The sequence below is a fragment of the Alosa sapidissima genome, chromosome 4 (genome assembly GCF_018492685.1).
Source record: "Alosa sapidissima isolate fAloSap1 chromosome 4, fAloSap1.pri, whole genome shotgun sequence".
NCBI lineage: Eukaryota > Metazoa > Chordata > Actinopteri > Clupeiformes > Clupeidae > Alosa > Alosa sapidissima.
Window position 1 is genome coordinate 32,803,529 of NC_055960.1, and position 19,453 is coordinate 32,822,981.

At 44.0% G+C, this 19,453-nt stretch overlaps 1 protein-coding gene across 22 annotated transcripts in view; it reads left to right on the top strand.

Moving 5' to 3' along the window:
* Positions 1-739: 739 nt before the first annotated feature.
* Positions 740-19,453, top strand: part of ralgapb (Ral GTPase activating protein non-catalytic subunit beta) — a 43,633-nt gene continuing 24,919 nt past the window's right edge. For 3 of the 22 annotated variants that reach the window (XM_042089362.1, XM_042089358.1, XM_042089366.1), the window contains exons 1-18: positions 745-980; positions 2,642-2,849; positions 4,789-4,991; positions 5,853-6,019; positions 6,537-6,723; positions 7,521-7,652; positions 8,879-9,057; positions 9,614-9,664; positions 10,948-11,019; positions 11,309-11,356; positions 12,980-13,131; positions 13,449-13,659; positions 15,513-15,548; positions 16,894-17,095; positions 17,367-17,534; positions 18,493-18,607; positions 18,827-18,971; positions 19,111-19,175. In XM_042089362.1, coding sequence (XP_041945296.1) covers positions 2,673-2,849; positions 4,789-4,991; positions 5,853-6,019; positions 6,537-6,723; positions 7,521-7,652; positions 8,879-9,057; positions 9,614-9,664; positions 10,948-11,019; positions 11,309-11,356; positions 12,980-13,131; positions 13,449-13,659; positions 15,513-15,548; positions 16,894-17,095; positions 17,367-17,534; positions 18,493-18,607; positions 18,827-18,971; positions 19,111-19,175 — 2,310 coding nt within the window. In that variant the 5' untranslated portion in view covers positions 745-980; positions 2,642-2,672. Of the gene's footprint in view, positions 981-2,641; positions 2,850-4,788; positions 4,992-5,852; positions 6,020-6,536; positions 6,724-7,520; positions 7,653-8,878; positions 9,058-9,613; positions 9,665-10,947; positions 11,020-11,308; positions 11,357-12,979; positions 13,132-13,448; positions 13,660-15,512; positions 15,549-16,893; positions 17,096-17,366; positions 17,535-18,492; positions 18,608-18,826; positions 18,972-19,110; positions 19,176-19,453 lie in introns of all 22 variants that reach the window. The other 19 variants (XR_006031235.1, XM_042089355.1, XM_042089357.1 and 16 more) reach the window with 17 other exon arrangements.

The following is a 19,453-nucleotide window of genomic DNA, read 5'->3' on the forward strand; positions in this document are numbered from 1 at the left end:
GCACACCTCACTTTGCCTCACAACCTCGGCACACTGGTTGAGAACCACTGCTTTATTCCTTGGCCTACCTGCTATTTTATGAATGAATGTGAGTGATTATCAGCCACAAAATTGACTTCAAAAAGACTTAATGTGCCATTTCCCATAGTTTCTGAAAAAGTTGTGATTGTACTGTTTCAAATAATTTTTCTTTTGGTTAATCCTTGTGTTAGGTTTGTTTGTTTGTTGGGTAGGATAGGCACTAAGGCCAGACAACATTTGTATTTAAACTTTTTTTGGTCCTAAACACAAAATGATTGTTAGGCCTACAGTAATTGTTGGCTATATTGACATAAATTACCTTTTGTCTAGCCTGCATATTAAAACATCTGAGTGAATTAGATTGTTTCTTGCAGGTTCTGGGAATGAAAGTTATTTTTTAAAAAGGCATTTGTTGTTTTTAATAATTTAAGAATATTGTGCCTGTGCCAAATAATATGTGCCAAAACGGAGAAAATAGTGATACAACACTATGTTGAACGCGCCCACATTTATACATTTCCTTCCACCTCCCCTGCCACTGAAAGCGATTGGCTAGCAGGATCCAAACAGGACCTTTCTTTTAAAGTGACATGTCTCCTTTGGTGCTATAAATATGCACGGTATCTATTATATTCCCCCTATTTACTTTAAGAGAAATAATAGTGTACTTTCTATAGTGAACTGTAATCCACTTGCGCTCGTAGGCCTATGTTATGAAAGCAGTTGTTTACCTCCAGCCTTTGTCTTTCGTTAATTTAAAACCAATCCACATGGTCTAGGTATCCGTAAGCATTTGCATCACTGCCAACCTTACTGGATGACGACAGGGCGGAAAGGCTTGTCCATGTCAGTGGATTTTCAGCGACAAAGATGATGTTTCCGAGGTTCATTCGTCGGTCCAAGAACTTGTGCTGAGAAGACACCGATGTCTGATATGTCAACCGTTCCCTCAGACGCAGGTAGCTGGCGATCTGTGGTTGCTTTTCTTCTAAAAGACAACTTGTGTATGTGTGTTGCTGTCGTGAATGTCCCGCAGTGCGGCCTACAACAACAGTGCACTTCCAGCAGGAGATTTCGGCTCCAGATCACCTTGCCACTGTTAGCCGTCTAGGATAGCGCTGAGTTTTGGAGTTTCGAAGAAATGTCTTTATCGTAACAGCTAATTTCCAAAATAAACATACGTGCAAGGGTTGTGCTGTCTAACTTACTTATTCACAAACCTACACAACGTTGTCTGGGAATGTAGCTCGCTATCTTATGCATTTAGCGACAGCTAACGCTAGCATAGTTAGAAGCTAGCTGTTTCTGGCAGCCCGAACTAACGTTAGCAGTTAAACACTTCCCAGTTGGTTAGAGTATTAAGTTGTGTTGATCGAGTGTGGGGTTGTCACTTCTGTAACCAGTCTAAAGTTAGCCAGAAATATGTATTTCACTTGCCACCAACTGACATGAAACTACTTTAAGGGCTCACTAATGGTAAACTGTTTCATGCTTTCTTGAAAAAAAAATACTGTAAATGCTATGATAGCATGGATGTGTTAGCCACACAGAACTTTAAACGGGGTTCCCCTGCAGTGCAACCAAGTGCCCGACTTGTTTCCTTGGTTGCTAAAGTATCAGTAAACTGAAATAACCTGCTTGTATGAATGTCAGTTATGAAAGTTTCTCTCACGTTTGATTTATGCCTGAATTCAAAACTCAGATAATAAACATGCTAATGCTAACTTGTACCCAGCACGTATTGGGCAGCTGCCTTGCTAATAGTTTGGAAGCTGTATGACAACCGCCCAAAAAAGAGATTTTGAAGGCAAGAGGGCGGAAACTTTATTCACATTTGTCAAGGTAGCGTCATATCAAATCGGGAAATTAGTAGGATTGTTGATGCCAGTGTTTTAAACGAGCAATTGATGAAGAAAATTAATTTCATATAATATTCTGATAGAGGCCAGACCATTGACGCATTCCTGTCCGAAGAGTTGTGGATCTGCGCGCTCTCATGACATGTAACTTAAAATTTCTTGGTGGGAATTTGGGATTTGCAAAAAGCAAAACAAAACAAAAATGTGACACCCTAAGCGTTTTCTTGATTACTCGATAGACTGTTGGGTTTGACATAGGTTCAATTTTGAAACTAGACAGTGCCATGATACAGGTTGGGAATGCCCATTTGGCACACGCCCCGACTGTGTTTATCATTTGATACTAATATTAGCATATCAGATAAACTGCGATTAGAGTAGGCTACAAACACACACATATGGACGTGTCATTGCTCAGACATACGCTCACTCAAGCCAGCCAGAGTTAAAAAGAGCTGGCCACCTTGCTATTCATAGTTCTTCTGAAGAGCTTCTACTCATTGTACGCCCAATGAAATTCTACTTCAGATGATTTGGAACACAGACAGTGTTGCCAAAACACAAGAAGCCCTTTCTTTGTTTGTTGTTCCTTTCAAGTGAACTGTGAGGCCTGATGGAGTATTGCATTTTGGGAAAAGAGTTCAAGTAAACATTTTTACCCACCCGCCCCATTGCATTTGGTCTAACAAATAGCCCATGCCTAATTTTACATTGCAACTAAGTGTTTGAAATAATGAATATATATTATCATCCCTTCTTAGGCTGTTCTTGGATCCAGTAGAAGCCACAGTCATGTACTCCGAGTGGAGGTCTCTGCACCTGGTGGTCCAGAACGACCAGGGCAATGTGAGCGTCCTTCACTCCTACCCGGCTCCGGTGGGACGGGATGTGGCCAACGCCGTGGTCCGGCCCCTGGGAGCCAGCCTGGGGGGCCCCACGTCAGAGAGCTTTCTGAAGACAGATAAAGAGGTAAGGGGTTAAGTGTGTGAGTTAAAAAAGTGTCTTAAGTTCTGCTAAATGTAAACATATAAAAATGGAGATGATGGAAGTCAGTGGCTTGCTTGAGATAATCTGGATCTCCACGGATTCTGAATTGTAGAATTATATGTATTCTCTTAAGTGTGATTATGATGTTTCCTTAACAGGAATATCAGAAAGAGTGGAGACTCACTGTCAAAGGGGCTTATATCACAGCTGGCCAGCCTTAGCAACCACAGAAGCAAAACAGAAAGCAAAACACATACACAAGCACAAACGCACACACACACACACACGCACACACATATGAACCCACCCACCCACAGGCAAACCAACACCTCCAGTAAGTCACTTAAGTAAGTGAGAGAGTCAAGTAAGGGAGTGTGAGAGGGTGGTGCCAAACAATTATTGAGAATTGGTCTCCTGTAAGTCATACGGTGTATATTTAGGATAGGCCATTGTTTTCTTCTGCAGTTATGTCCTCCTGTTCCAATGATTGATGATTATGAGATGCTTGGTCCTGGGGAGGAAGGGTGCCATAAGAAATAAGGGACCTAATGTTATGATTGCTGTTGTGTGGGCATTCACTTTAATCCTCTCTCTCTCTGTCTGTCGACGCCTCTCTGCTTGTTGAGGCCTTATATTATTGCAGTATTGAGAGTTTTGGAGTGTGCCTCCAAAATGCAGCTAGTTGTTGACAAGCTCTGCTGTTTTTTCTCCTTCTCGCTTCTCTTCAGCCTGTATCATGATTTTGTCTGCATGTGAGAGTGAGCCTCATTTCTGCCTCCTGCCTAGGACATGAACTGCGACAGTTCCCTTTTTGTTTGTATGTGTTAGCTGATTTGTATTGTCTCTGTGTGTGTGTGTGTGTGTGTGTGTGTGTGTGTGTGAGAGAGAGTTTGAGTGTGTGTGAACCCAGAACAGAACAACTCTGTATTGTTCCCTGTGCCTTTGCTAACTTCCGCCCCCCCCCCCTGTGTTGGAACCTCAGGTTCCTCCTAGCTTCTGTGTGGCGTGATAACAGTGCAAGGATTTCCTGTGTATTCCCTGAGGCCCCTGCCTCTGAGTTTCACTGACTGCTCTCCTCTCCTCTCCCCTCACTGCTCAACCCAACCCAACCCAACCCTGCCTGAGCCTGGGTCCTCCACAGACAGCCCACTTGCCTGCCTGCCTGCCTGCCTGCCTGCATGCCCAGTATTCATTAGATAAGGCTGTTTTGCTACAAGGGTTCAGGCAGAAATTCAAGTCCCATGCCAAGGAATGCACGCTGGCCCTTGTTTCAGCATGGCGAGTGTCTGTTGGGTTTCCTGGCATGTTTTCGCTCACGAGATAAGTGGCTGAGCCGAGAGCCGAGTGCTTTGGGGGCACTGCCTGTGGGTACTCTTCCTGTTAAGGACAGGGTGGCTGATCGGCTGGGCAGAGCAAGACCGCAGCCGCATGCCAAAGTTAATGAGTGATGTTGTTGATAAAGGCGTTAGAGAAGATGTAGCGTTGTTAGGAGGACAAATTTAGCCGTCTGTTTACTTGTCAGTGGCCCGTAGTGTCACATGATCGCTGTCTATTATGGCTCAAGGGAATTGTCCCATTCACTCTCAACATTATGAACACCAAACAAGTTTTTTTTTTCTAAGTTACAGATGTTTGTGGATAGCCTAATCTATGGCTACCATTCATTTCACCACAAACAATGATCTTTCTGTACACAGGGGCCGGGACTGAAAGGCTGAGAGGCATCTTCCCTCAGGCCATATGGGAACATTAACACTTTAAATTGACATTCAACAATTGGCATTTTTTACTTTTTCCTCACACAGTTAGGAGTTGTTTTAACCTCCATTTCACTGCTGTTTTACCTGTCCAATTATGCTCGTGACCAATAAATCGATATCCACGAATACATGTACCGGTATTCTGTCCTTCTGGATGTCAGGTGAAATGGACTATGGAGGTGCTGTGCTACGGCCTGACCCTGCCTCTGGACGGCGACACGGTGAAGCTCTGCGTGGACGTCTACACAGACTGGCTCATGGCCCTGGTGTCCCCGCGAGACTCCATACCTCAGCCCATCATCAAAGAGCCCAACCTCTACGTCCAGACCATTCTCAAGCACCTGCACAACCTCTTCTTGCCAAGGTACAGCAGTACTACTCTGTTTGCTACATCTCTCACGTTTTATCATTTCTAATATGATCATGTGCTGAATTGATTTCAACTAAATGTGGCTCCATTTCTCCAAAATGCAAAGGAAATGGTGGTTGTTAGAGGAGAGGATAGGAGAGGAGAGCCCAGATACTCACAGGCAGAGCAAAACAGAGTAAACATTAGTAGCCTATCATTGTTATTATTGGGAATTATGCGATAGTAGTTTGGGGGGGGGGGGGGGGGGGTTGGTGCAACCCTGCTAGTTGTTTTGCTTCTTTGGGAGAAGAGAGTTAAATGGAGGGGAGCAGGGTCTGACCCCCTAACCCCCCTCTGTAATTTGTCCCATGATAGAGTTTGGCTTGTTATAATATAGCTTGTCATTTCAGCTGGAATGCTTTCACAAGATGTTATTTTGGCTTGAGTGTGACAGGCATGCTGATATTTTTGGAAATTTGTTTTCTTGGCTATTTTTTGTCAATGAGGAAAGAGGTTGGGTTCAAGGAGCAGTTATTGCTGGCACAGACTACCTTTATTTGTTTTGACTGAGGGCCCATGTTGAACGTAAATGAAATCAAAAATAGAACTTCTTTGAATGTGACTTTCTGTTCTCTTTCATCTTTTTCTTTTGTAATTCTTCAAATTCTCTCTCTCTTTTTTAATTATTTTTTGCCTTTGTCGTTTGTGTAAGAAAAAAAAAAAACTCCTAAACTTTTCTCTCTCTCTGTCTGTCTGTCTCTCTCACTTAATCTCACTTAATCTCCCTTTCTCCCTGTCTTACCTGGGAGACTTACCTGTCAACAGTTTCACCTGAGTATTGACTCTCTGCTGTTTTTTTCCTCCTCTCCTCTCCAGGCCAGAGCACTACAGCCCGATGCACTTCCGCCTGTGCCAGCAGGTGCTGTGTGCAGTACAGAAGCTGGCTCGTGACTCCTCCTCCATGGTGCGCGAGACCTGGGAAGTGTTGCTCCTCTTCCTGCTACGCATCAACGACAGCCTGCTTGCACCGCCCACCGTAGGAGGTGGGGAAGGACCACACACACACACACACACACACACTCACACACACACACACCACTGATCTACACACTTTCAACTGGGGCTGCTAGTGGATGAGCTGTTGTGTCTCTAATACACACACACACACACACCACTGATCTACACACTTTCAACTGGGGCTGCTGGTGGATGAGCTGTTGTGTCTCTAATACACACACACACACACACACACACACACACACACACACACACACACACACACACACACACACACACACACACACACACACACACACACACACTTTTTTTTTACAGTCAGGTTAACATTGTTTACCCTACATTACAGTCCATGCCCAAGGTGACCTAAGCATCTGCAGTAAATCAGCAAATTTTAACAAAGCATTAGAACACACTGAGCTCTGCAAAACTGGCACACGTCAACATAAAATCGTGATGCACCTCATTTTCCTTGTTTGGATCACTGTTTATTATTGCTGAGGTAGAGCAGTGCCTGACTGGCGTGCCTGTTGCTGTTTGCAGGCGGCATTGCAGAGAAGCTGGCTGAGAAGCTGATCAGCGTGCTGTTTGAGGTGTGGTTCCTGGCCTGCACACGCTGCTTCCCCACGCCGCCCTACTGGAAGACGGCCAGGGAGATGCTGGCCAACTGGAGGCACCATCCGCCCGTGGTGGAGCAGTGGAGCAAAGTCATCGCCGCCCTCACCTCCAGGTAAACCGCGCCACTGACCTGTGGGCACAGGCATGATGGGCACCGCAGATCGGGGAGGGATGTGTCAGTGCCCAAGTGCCACGGCTTCAAGACCCAGTCCAAACCAGAATCCCTGGCTTTATATTTATAATATGGGCTTCTTGCATGAAAGGCTAAAATACGATCGTTTGTTTTTTGCCGCTATTGTTAATATAATTACAATTAATTGTAAGTGTCTACATAGACCCGGTTGGGTGTTGCACCTAGTGAATAAGCATGTTACGATAAAGAAGCATTTTTGTGTATGTTAATTTTTTTATTAATGGGCGAACAAGATATTCAGTGTCGGAGTGAAGATGTAAGGAGCAGAATATGCCGTAACACAGTTAACGCTCCACCGGAAAACCAGAGCGCACTGAGAGCCTTTTGTGCAAAAAAAGCCCATTAAATATATATTTTATAGTATATATACATACATTGTTAGACTTCATCAAGGTACTGTAAATCATTCTGTAGATATGCATATTCACGTATGTGTGTGAGAGTGCGTGCATTTGTTTGTGTGGTGTGGTTTGGTGTGTGTGTGTGCATGCACGCACATGCATCCGTGAGTAATGTGGGTTGTTGCCGTATGTGCATGTATGTATTTATGGGTGTGTCACTGAGTGGTCACTCCTCTTTTTGTCACTAATGTATTTGTCATGTGCAGCTAGTATTTCACAATCACAATCCTACTAAGTCTTTTTCTTGGGATCTTCTCTCTTTCTCTCCATCTCTCTTTCGCTTGTGTTTGTTGTCGTTCTGTTCCTTCTGTCCAGATTATTGCGGTTCACGTACGGCCCCTCGTTCCCGCCGTTCAAGGTCCCAGAGGAGGACGCCAACCTCATCCCCTCGGAGACGGACAACGACTGCGTGGCCCAGACATGGTTTCGTTTTCTGCACATGCTGAGGTACTGCACCCAACGTGAGGATGTCCCGTCACAGTGTAGACCCCACACAACGCTGCTAGGGCCACGAGTTTGTTCTCCCTTCCTAAAACCACAGTTACAACACTGAGGGCTGGTCCCCTGTCCATTGATTAAGCCTAATCCTAAATTAACCTTTATTGGAGATTTCCATTGAAAAAGAAATTCTTGCAGCCTAGAACTGGGCTTAATTCATGGACAGGAAACTGGCCTTGTGGTGGTAATCGTAGCAGAGGACTCTGGTGGGAAATACATGTGTGGAATAAACATGGCATTACAGCTTTTTGTTTAAGAAGAGTATATATATACTTACTTATACTTATAATGATGAACTATCTAAAAAAAATGTGTGACCCCTCTCTTGAGTCAACTTAGCCTGTGTACTGGGGATGGGTGACTATCACAGCCATACATGTGTGAGGCCTTTTGGCCTGAGGACTACAGTAATTTCCTGTGTATTAGCCGCATTATGTATAAGCCACAAGGCAGTGTTAAAAGAAATAAAACCATATTAATACCATATTAACTGCCCCAGTGTATTAACCTCATAGCTGAAGAAATTTTGCTAAATCAATATATAAGCCACCGCTAATAGTTGGAAAATTACAGTATGTACAGTACAGCATACAGCAGTCAAAAAGCATTTCTAAAACTGATAGTTCCCGGTCCTTGATTATGATTGGCTGAATCGCGTTCGATGCCGTTGTAAAATCCAGCACAAACATACACCTTGACCGCATTCTGTTCTATATTACTGCGCTACCATAACTTGATACAAAAGTAGCTGCGTCTCGACGTTGCTTGGGAACCATTCAGATAGAGGAAATATATCTCTTGGCGGAAGAATAAGGGGTGTTTTAGGCACTCCGCTAGCACGTTATGCCTAACAACGCCCCTTAGCTGTAGTAGAATCAGCGTAACCTACGGTCTCCTGGGGCTTATTGCTTAAATGTGCAGCATTGGCCTATACAGTACAGTACACATATGCATTTTGCCAGAAGGCCACACAGATTTGTGAGTGTGATGACCTTTGTATACTGGGGGCGCGTGTGTCAGTCTTGAGACAAGACTACTCGGCTAGACTAGTATTGTGGAATTGGCTTTGTGCATGTGGTCCTCCTTCTGAATACCTTACAACTCCAAAGTTGGTCAGCCCTCATCCACCCCTCAGCCTTGCTGATTGTGTGTCCACCCCACCCCCCAAACACTAGCAACCCGGTGGACCTGAGCAACCCGGTGATCGTGAGCTCCACGCCAAAGTTCCAGGAGCAGCTCCTTGGGGTGAGCGGGGTGCCCCAGGAGGTGGTGCAGCACCCCTGTCTCAAGCAGCTGCCCCAGATCTTCTTCCGCGCCATGAGGGGCATCAGCTGCCTGGTGGACGCCTTCCTAGGTGAGTGTGTGTGTGTGGCACGTCGTCTCACCCTGACACAGTCTGGGGGCTGAGGTGCGCCTGTAAACCCTCCCAATATCCTCTAAATCCCACCACAGAGCTCTGTTGTTTTGAAGGTGGATGATAGCAGTGCCCTCTCTCTACTCTCAGTTCTGTGTCTGGGAGCCCTGAGAGCCATAGCATTTCTTTGAAGTCTCTCTTCCTGCTCAGGAGGATGTCTGGCTCATCATTTCTGCTGTGTATATTTGTGTAGTCAAAAGCAGGGAGACATGCGCGGTGCGGTGCGCAAGCAGAGGCGCTGCCCTAACCAGAGGAACTGCTCTGTGGTCACTATGATCCCTTTTGAAAGACTCGCCCTCTCAGCTGACCTCCGCTCTGCAGCTCCGAGAGATTATCTCTCTTTTTTTTTTTTTTTTTTTTACTTAATTCTGTCGTTTTTTTGTTTTGTTTTGCTTTTTTTTAACTTAATTCTGTCGTTTTTTGTTTTGTTTTGCTTTTTTTGTTTGTGATGTTGAATTGGCTCAAGTGTTGATGTGTGTGTTCTCCTGTACTGTAGGTGTTGCGGTCTTTAAGACACTCAAGCTCCATGAAAAGCTGCCTTCCTATGGTATTCTACCCTCCCTGGGGCCCTCTCTCTCTCCTCTCACATGATTCTGCCAATCTGGGCTATAAGGGCTTATGTGCCTGGGACTATGCTAGTCTGCCTGTCCCTGATTGCTTCAAAACTGAAATGCTGAAAGACTGTTTTTATTTAGGGCTGTTTCATAGTACAAGCTATGTGGACTCATGTGTCATGCTATGCAAGGAGGGTTTGACACATGCTTAGGTAGCAAGTCCAAATTGTTCTAACACAAAGTGAGTGTTAATGTCATGCCTTTCTGATATGGATGCATTGTTGGCATAACTTGCGTAGACCATAAGTGGGCTCTTTGATAGGTTTGTGAGCCTGGCGTTTACAACTTTGTCTGCATAGTTTCTGTAGACTATGGAACAGCCTTTATAGTGCACCATACAGTTTCATAGCTTGTTAACTGTTCTGTCTGTGTTTTTTGTGACCTTTGGTCTAGTAACACACACACACACACACACACACACACACACACACACACACGCAAGCATACACAAGTCGGCACATTTAAATCATGTTTGTAGAGTTTAGTTCTTTTCAGTTAAACTGTCCCAGTGGTTAAATCTTTCTGTGGTCTGTCCCACAGTGACAGGAAGCATGTGTGTGGTCTGTTGTGGAAAGGCTGAGTCCAGCCCTACGCCTAAGTTAGGATATGATGGGCCTCTGCTCTACCGCATGGTCACACAGTGGCCATGCACTTCATCCTTGTGCTACACAATGTGTAGTGCCTTTTTTGACCTTGGAAAACACCCCTATAAACTCTCAAAAGTGTGTGTGTGGGGCAGACCAGCTTGCATGTCTAGATGACCTTTTCAGACCTCACATAGTGTTTACATTGCTCCTCTGGGCCTGACAGGCACATATACATTGAGCTATGCAGTAACGTAAACATTGTAAGCAGATAGGCGCTTGCACATACAACAAATATTTTCCTTTCCCTACATCGTTATGTTCTGTTTGTTGACCATTAAGTGCCACTACCATCAAAAATCGACCAATGGCCAATGTGCTGTAGCTCTGTTAATGTCTTTGTTTTGTCAGTGACCGCAATGATCAACATTTTACTAAATGCAAATCATACTTTTCCCGTGTGCCCTTACACAGTGGCACATTGTACTAACACACTGTCATTGTGATATATATGCTGTGTATGCGTTCCCTCGTGCCCTGGGTCCTGTGCTGCTTACAGTGTAAAGTCTGCGCCATTATTTTTTTTCTTCTTTCTTTTTTTCCATCCATGTTTCTCTCTCTTCCTTGTGTAGGGTTACATGAGCTTTCTTCCACAGGAGCCACCATGTCTCGGGGCTATATACGGGACAGACTGCCCTCTTTAGGTACTTTGAGATGCACTAAAGCAATGAACTCACACCTGACAGCCATGCTTGATTCCTCCAATACTGCAGCTGGCTTCAGTCAGGAAGCATGTTCAGCACATTTGGATAATTCTTTGTTATTTCGTTTTTTATATTAATTCCATAATTGTGTTTATACTTATAACTCCACAAATAAGTATTTGTACATTTTTATTTATATATTTGTACAATAGGTGCACCTGTTTTCTATTATCTCACCACATTTATGTTCATTTTCTGTCTGTTTGTGAACACCATCTTTTTTTCCCAGGTGTTGCGGTGTCTAGGAACAATTTTCGAGACAGGCTGCCATCTTATGGTACTTTGTAGATCTCCTAAAGAACCATCAGGGAGCTTGATGTGGATTGGTGGATTTGCTGGGGTTGGAAAGATCTTATTGTGGATTGGTGCATGCACTATGGCTGCGGTGCTTTGGCCCTTTATGTCAAGGGTCAAAAATGTACTCTTAAATTCAGTATAATCTGCATTCTACACTGCATATGCTTATCAGGTCTCATTTTCTAAATAAATAAAATAGTTAAGAAAGGAAACACCATGGCTTCATTATCATGGCTGGGTCTTGAACATCAGCATCAAGACTTTTCAGGGAGTCAAAATAGAATAGATTTTCCTTTTAAGATGTGCTCTCTTGCAGGTGTGGGAACGCTATTTTGACACATTTGACACACAATTATCTGAGCTCATCTAATTAATGTAATCAAGAACTTTGCAGTTACGCTGACAATCCAGTAGAAATTGATAGATGTCATGCTGTGAGGGGATGGAGCATATGTCCAATAGCCCTGGAATGGGCCTTTTGGTGTAGAGTTACCGTAGTGCCGACTCCCCTCTCAACCTGACATTTGCTCAAACACCCGTTGTGCTTCAGTTCATTAGAACTAGTGAAGTAAGCTGTAAATCCATTGGTTCAAGTGCAGCTAACAGGACTAGGTTCTAGTGCTCTACTGACACGAAATCAGAAGAGCAAGCCATTGCTTCCAGAGGCCATAATGCATTGCATCGGGGTTTTGAAATATACACAGATTGTGTCAATGCTTTATTTTGTTTATCCTGCATTTTGGCATTGTGTTGATCCTGATCAAGTTGGACTTGAGCTTCACTAACCTAATCAATGTTGTGGGGATCCTCAGGAAATGTGTGGTTTATGGTGCATGGATTGATTACTATTATTGTTATTGTTATTGGACATGAATTGATTACTATTATTGTTATTGTAAATTAGCCTGGCTGCGCCTGCCTGCATCTCAGCTCATTTTTTTTTCTCTGAGATAGTAGTCTGGCTGCTCTCCATGGATTTATGTTTCCCTCAACCACCCGGATGGTGCACCATTCAGCAATGATGTTACCATTTCGATATCGAAAGTTGCAGTGGTAGAACTAGAGAAAGCAATAAAATGATAGTAGCAATGTCAGCAAACAACAAAACAATTGCAGCTGGAAATACATGTACATTTTAAATCACAGGTAAATACATTGTTTTTTCACTGCAAATGTGATTTATTATCCGTTTGCAAAGGTTAGTGGTGAGTTAGGAAGTAGCGTTAGGAATCCCTGATCAATACGATTAGTTAGGCTGGACCAATGACTTCAACGTTAACACAAAGTCTACGGCCACTTGGATGCTACAATTGCCAGACCCTTTTCACCGCAAGTGAATAGGTCTGGTGACACCAGGCTAAAGGTACATGCCATCTTTGCGCCGGGGTGTTTTTCTTTTGATGAACCAAATTTTTTTTGTTGTTGTTTTGCTTAATTGCCCAAAGCTGCCATGATGTTACGCCCAAGCGATGTCCTAAATAACAATGACGATTTTGGAATTCAGGTGATCTAATGACGATTTCTGTGAACACAGGACAGCTGGGGACCTCACTTCCTGTTTCACCTGTGTGATTGTTCTCTGTTCCATGCCACTGTCCTGCAGGTATATCCCGCCCCCGTTCAGACAGTGCCCCTCCCACTCCTGTGAACAGGCTAAGCATGCCTCCGGCCCCAACAACCACGAACACAACACCACCACACAGCCGCCGGCACCGCCCAACGGCCGTTACCAAGACAACCAGCAAGGCCTCAACGGTAGGTAATGCTGAGCTGCAGCAGTGTTTTTTTTTATTTTTATTTTTTTTTTATCGTACATTCATAGCCACATACACCTACCTAGGACCCTACTTTGAAATAATATATTCAAATATGTATCTAGCAAAATGAGAATAATGTTTGTGGTCCATGCATTTGAAACGTAAGTCTTTGCCATTTTTCCAATTAGGGTTAATGTGAAATACAGTGATGGCAATATTACCATCAAAGGGTATTTAGATACTGATTCAAAATAAACGACTTTGTAAATGACTAACCATTTGCAAATAAAATGCTACTTATCCATCTGCCACCAGACGGGACAGTCCAAGGTGTCGCATCAGACCTCCTCCTCGTCATCTCCTCTGTCCAGCCCCAACCAAACAAGCTCTGAACCGCGACCCCTGCCCGCACCTACACGGCCTAAGGTCAACAGTGTCCTCAACCTGTTTGGCCAGTGGCTGTTTGACGCTGCGCTGGTCCACTGCAAACTCCACTCAAGCCTGAGTAGGGACAGCAGCATGACTGGTAAGATCCGACACACACACACACACACACACACACACACACACACCTACCTGGCCAGTACCATGTGTTCACTCTTGCCTTGCTTTAGAGTTGACGTCAAAGGTGATAGCATATTTTTTACTACCATATTTCTCTGGAGACTCAGTCAGGACGATGGAAAATCAGGATCCAGGCTTTTATTCTTTTCAATGAGGGGCCAGTGCCCCTCAAGGGAGAGATGCATGTTTGTGTCACCCCATCATGGGTTTCACCAGTATTCTCTAACTATAAAGAGGTTGATACTAACTTATTTATGTTACAAACAAAAGAGAAGGAGTGACCTCTAGTATGAATATGCAATACAAAGGTGTGGTGTGTGGGGATGTGGTCTCTTGTTGTTGTGTCATCAGGCCTGGTCAGCTTTATTATTCTTTAACCCATTTACTCCTAAAATGCCTGCTAAAAACGCCTATAGAATCCTATGGCATTCTAGACTAAATAACCTTATTTCCTGAGGGTTTTCTGAAAACATACTAAAAATTGTCAACGTCTACCAAAATGTAATATCTAAGCCTCTGTACACCTAGAAACATGAAATAAAAAGCATGCTGCGCTACGCAGCATCCAACGGGAGGGTCAGTGTTACGCTACGCAGCATCCAGCGGGAGGGTCAATGTTGCGTCATGCAGCATCCAGCGCGAATGGGTTAATTAAGCTTCAAAGGCCTGGCCACATATTGTTTTAGCACCCCAACTTGCTCATGGCCAAATGGTGACAATAGGAGGTCTGCTCCCCCATCCTTGCTCCCTAGTGTATACAATAAAGTCACACCCGAGGATCAGCCAAAAGGTCCCTAGACAGTGCCTACTGAATTCTAATCATTCAAGGACAAACAATGGATACACTGCATACAAACCAAAGACACACACAGGGTACACATGGGTACAAAAATCACAAATGACCATAAGAAGTACACAGTATGTACATTTACAGAAATTATTCTGATTCACAACACTTTCAAAGGGGATATGTGTAGGATTTTTAGTTGAAAACATTCAACTAAAAGAGATGAGGGATGACCGTTGTGAAGCGTGACGAATACTCTGTGTTACTCAGATACTCGGACTCAGGCCGTTAGACTTCAACAGCTAGCTTGGGACTAAATTCTCGTAATACCACGTTGAGGTGCTGTGTGGAAGAGTGTTGTCGTGGAAGCAGTGGTGCATTTAAAACTACTTGAAATGTGAGTTTTTCCTTAATTGCAGCAGTTTCCCCAGGCCTGAAGATATGCATTAAGCGTCAAGTGCCAATGTTTAATGAGTGCCTAGCATCTGCTTATTTATAATAAACTCTTTTGGTAGGCTCTTCTCATTATAAAAGGATGACTTGCAGATTTGTCATCAGAAGGTCACTTTATTTATTTATATCTTTTGACCAGGGTCGTTTCTTTGTGCTGTTTGAAGTGTTAATTAGCTGTCTGTGTTTGTTTGGCTGCCTCCATATCGACTCCGCCACCACCCACCCCACCAGAGAACCGGAACATTCCAAGGCATTTTTGTGAGCCTGTCAACTCTGAGCCATGTATTAGCATTTATTCGACGGTGTGGTAGAAATTGCCAAGGGTGATGGAGCTTCACTGTCCGTTTGTCTCTTCCTTTTGCATGTGGGGTGTGATGAACAACCTTTGTTAATTAAGCAGGGGTTTGGTAAATGCTCAGTCAGTGATGCTGAGCAAAGCATGACAGAGTTCATGCAGCTTGACAGAAACAAATGCCATTGGAGTGCTTCATTGCCTTTTTCGTAATTTGTTCACATATTACTGTTTTTCTTTGATTAGTTTGATTCGTTAAAATTTTTTTGTTGTTGTCTTGCAGCCACATATTTCCAAATTCTTCTTTCTTATAAATCTTGTAAGTAAGGCACTCAAGCTTTTTCTTGATATGTTTTGGCTCGTTTTGCTCTTTTGCATAGGTTTGCCTAATAGTTTGTGAGTTAAAAAGAACCGCATACACCTAATTTTGCAGTGACATTTTCATCCATTTCACATAATAGCACTGTTTGGATTGTAAGGGCAGGCTTTGCTTTGTTTCCTGCTTGTGTTTGTTTGGACTGAATGGTCACCGCCCAGATTCCTTTGGGTCAATTGCAACAGATATCATGGAAAACATGGATGGGGACTGATAACAGAGTCTGAACTTCAAGACAGGCTTTCTGACATTTTACCAACCAGAAATGTCTTTCACTGTTGTAATTCTCTCATTTGTAGTCAAAAAATAGCCTAGTCACAAAACTCAAAAATTAAGCCACGACATAAATGTTTGTTTACAATTGACTCTGCCTGCACATACAGTAATTGCCTTAGCCCATCTCACCACAACACTTTTAACCCATACCCAACACTTTTATCACCATAGGGGTTTATACTAACAAGACTTTGAAGGACTATCTTGCCGTGCAGTTTATTACGCCTACTCTTTTATTTTTAGAGCAGTTGGGTGTACTGATGGATGCCGTGGATGTCTGCAATTTTTATGAGTGAAATCATACTTTGTGAATATTAAGAGCTGCTGTCCTGACTCATTGGGCATTTAGTCTCATTTCTCCAATGGATGAGTCTGTTTTATGGTTCGAGTGCTGACAAGGAGAGTGCATTACCCCAACCCCCCCCCCCCCCCCCCCCCACACTCTTTCTCCAGGGCCCTCTTGGCCAAAGTAGTTAAATCCAGCTGGACTACTACGCTGGTGCTATTTGTGAAGATCCTTTGGAGTTCCCCAGTAGTTGAAAAGATAGTACAGCTGGACATTTCTGCACATTATAACCCTCGTGTTAAATTTTGCGTTTCAAATGAAGTTTTTGCCAAACTCCTGTTTGAAGTGAGGTTCTGTTGACTGTTTGCTTCAGGCATTGAAAAATAGACACATTTAATGAGATGCCAACGACTATATGTAATTCACTTCTACTCTACCTGATGCTGAGTCACATCTGAACGTTCTCAGTGCAAACAGCTGCAGTCTCTTTGTCAGTTACTGTAGCTTTGTGGGGCCAGTGTTTCCCCTCAGGCATGTCTTACTCACTCTTTTGCTCTCTCTGTCTGTCAACCCTGAACCTCTCTGGCTCCATCTGTTTTCATATCCTCTCATCTCCTCTCCCTCTCCTCTTTTCTTCTCCCATCTCCCCTCACCTCTCCCTCTCTTCTCCTCTCTTCCTCCTCCTCCTCCTCCTTCGACTCCTCTTCTCCTTTGTTCTCGTGCCAGCCTTAGCCACTCAGGCAGGGGTTGAGCTGAGGAGGAAGGGCTCTCAGATGTCCACGGACACCATGGTCTCCAACCCCATGTTTGATGCCAACGAGTTCCCCGACAACTACGAGTCCGGCAGGGCCGAGGCGTGTGGCACCCTCTGCCGCATCTTCTGCAGCAAGAAAACCGGAGAGGAGATTCTGCCCGTCTACTTGTCCAGGTGAGACTCCGGGGGAACGAGCCACAGAAGTCTGGACAGAGAATGTTTGACTGAGGTTAAAAATAATTCAAGTTAAAAGTCTGTACACAGGTGGTTAAAGGTTTAAGGTAAAAGTTAAAGAAATTTGATATGTTAAACGATTTTGTCCCTGGGCGGCCATACAGAAGTCTAAACTAGCCATAGTTTTAGATCAATGTTTTCGATCGTATTTTGTCTCCCCTGTTTTTTTGTCAGGCTCTGTCGCACTAACCAGGTGTTTGTCTTTTGACAGGTTCTACATGGTTCTGATCCAGGGCCTCCAGATATCGGACTACATCTGCCGGCCGGTCCTGGCTAGCATCATCCTCAACTCGTCTGCTCTGTTCTGCTCGGACCTGAAAGGCATCAACGTGGTGGTGCCATACTTCATCTCGGCTCTGGAGAACATCCTGCCTGACCGGTGAGACACAGACCCACTGACAGGCAGAGATGCACTGGGATCCATCACAGCCCCACCCCCCCGCACACCCACACACACACACACACACACACACACACACACACACACACACACACACACCTTCACCCTGCAATGCTGCAGACAGACCGCAGATAGACACAGACAGGAAGCTTACACAGTTGTTGGTACACTATTGTAGGCCAGCACTGACAGATCAAGGCCCAGCATGATGTACATGTAGGTAGCTTTAATCAAAGATTAGCACTCCAGGCGCTCTCTTCCAGTCAAGGAATTAAAGTTTAAAAACCCTTTATTTAAATCATGGGGTACTGAAGTAAAAACGCCCTGATGATTTACATGTATTTGTGTCTTTACATTACACATACATACATAAGTGGAATATTCCTTCAGTTGCGTTCTGTTTATCTGGTGTGGAGAGAGATGGCTGTCTCCTCTCTTCTCCTCTCCTGTTATGTCATGGCATTAACGCTTACATGCACCCTGTTCTGACGGTGCATTAAAAATGTAATGCTTTCGTGGCAGTTCAGGCCCGTCACGCAAATGGGGTTATGCAACATTTACATTTGACAAAAAGTTAAATAACAAAAAGGAGGTAATCAATGCTGCAGCATGCATCTTTTTCATGACAATATATGACTGTAAGGATGTGGTAGTGCGCAATCAAATAATTTCTTATGCCAGGAATCTTATCATCTGGTGTACATTTTCTGTTGGCTAAATATGCAGTACTTTGCTCAGGGAGGGACAAGATCAGCTTTTTAATACTTTACCACCTTATTACTGTTGAGTGTTTCTGGAATGCCTGGGAATTTGATAAAAGACTTTAAATAATTGCAGATTATCACAGTCGTAGAGAACCGTGGACTGAATATTGTAAGTGACCAGTGATGCGTTCCTTTATATTCTCAATTGCATATTTTGATCCCCCCCCCAATAGGGAGTTGTCGAAGTTTAAATCGTATGTGAACCCCACGGAGCTGCGACGAGCCTCCATCCACATCCTGCTGTCCATGCTGCCCCTGCCACACCACTTCGGCAACGTCAAATCAGAGGTAGGAGATGGAGGCCCGCTCACCTTCCCACTGCCAGGCGTTTCTCTCATCACATTCTGTGTCCTCTTAGGTCATCTTTCAGGTGTCTGCAGTCCTCTGTAAAACACACAAAAAAAATCTTGCGTAGTCATCACATTGTCGAGAGATGTGGCGGCACTGTCAGTTACTATGGCTTCTGTATTATGCTGAATCTGAGGTTTTGCCACTCTGTGCTTTCAGGTCCTTCTGGAAGGGAAATTCAGTAATGATGACTCACTCCACGACAAGGCAGTCACCTTCCTGTCCCTCAAACTGCGATTGGTCAATATTTTGATTGGCGCGCTGCAGACAGAGACCGACCCAACCAACACACAAATGATTCTTGGTACATTTATTTGTCTTCCATTATAGCCATGTTGCATGCGTAACAATGTTACACCCTCAGTAGACAATTGGCAAAACTGACCTTCATTGCTCTCCATGCATAAATCAGAATAAATAAGTTAGCACTGACTTGCTTGCAGGGGCCATGCTGAATATTGTGCAAGATTCAGCTCTGCTAGAGTCAATCGGTGCCCAAGCTGAAGTGGTAAGTAATGCATGTGAGGTAATGCAGCAATATATACTGCTCAAAAAAATTAAGGGAACACTTCAATCATACACGATCGGTACTCTGACACTGTTTGGTTCTGAGCACAAGTAAAACTTTTGAGGCGAGTGTTTTATTTTGCAAGAACTGTCAGACATTCTGTGAATGTAGTTTGAGAATGGAGAAAAGGGTGGAAGGTTTCAAAAAATGTGTTTAACAATTGTGGAAAACCTAAGTGAGCAGTATATTTTAGTGTGTGTGTGTGAGAGAGAGAGAGT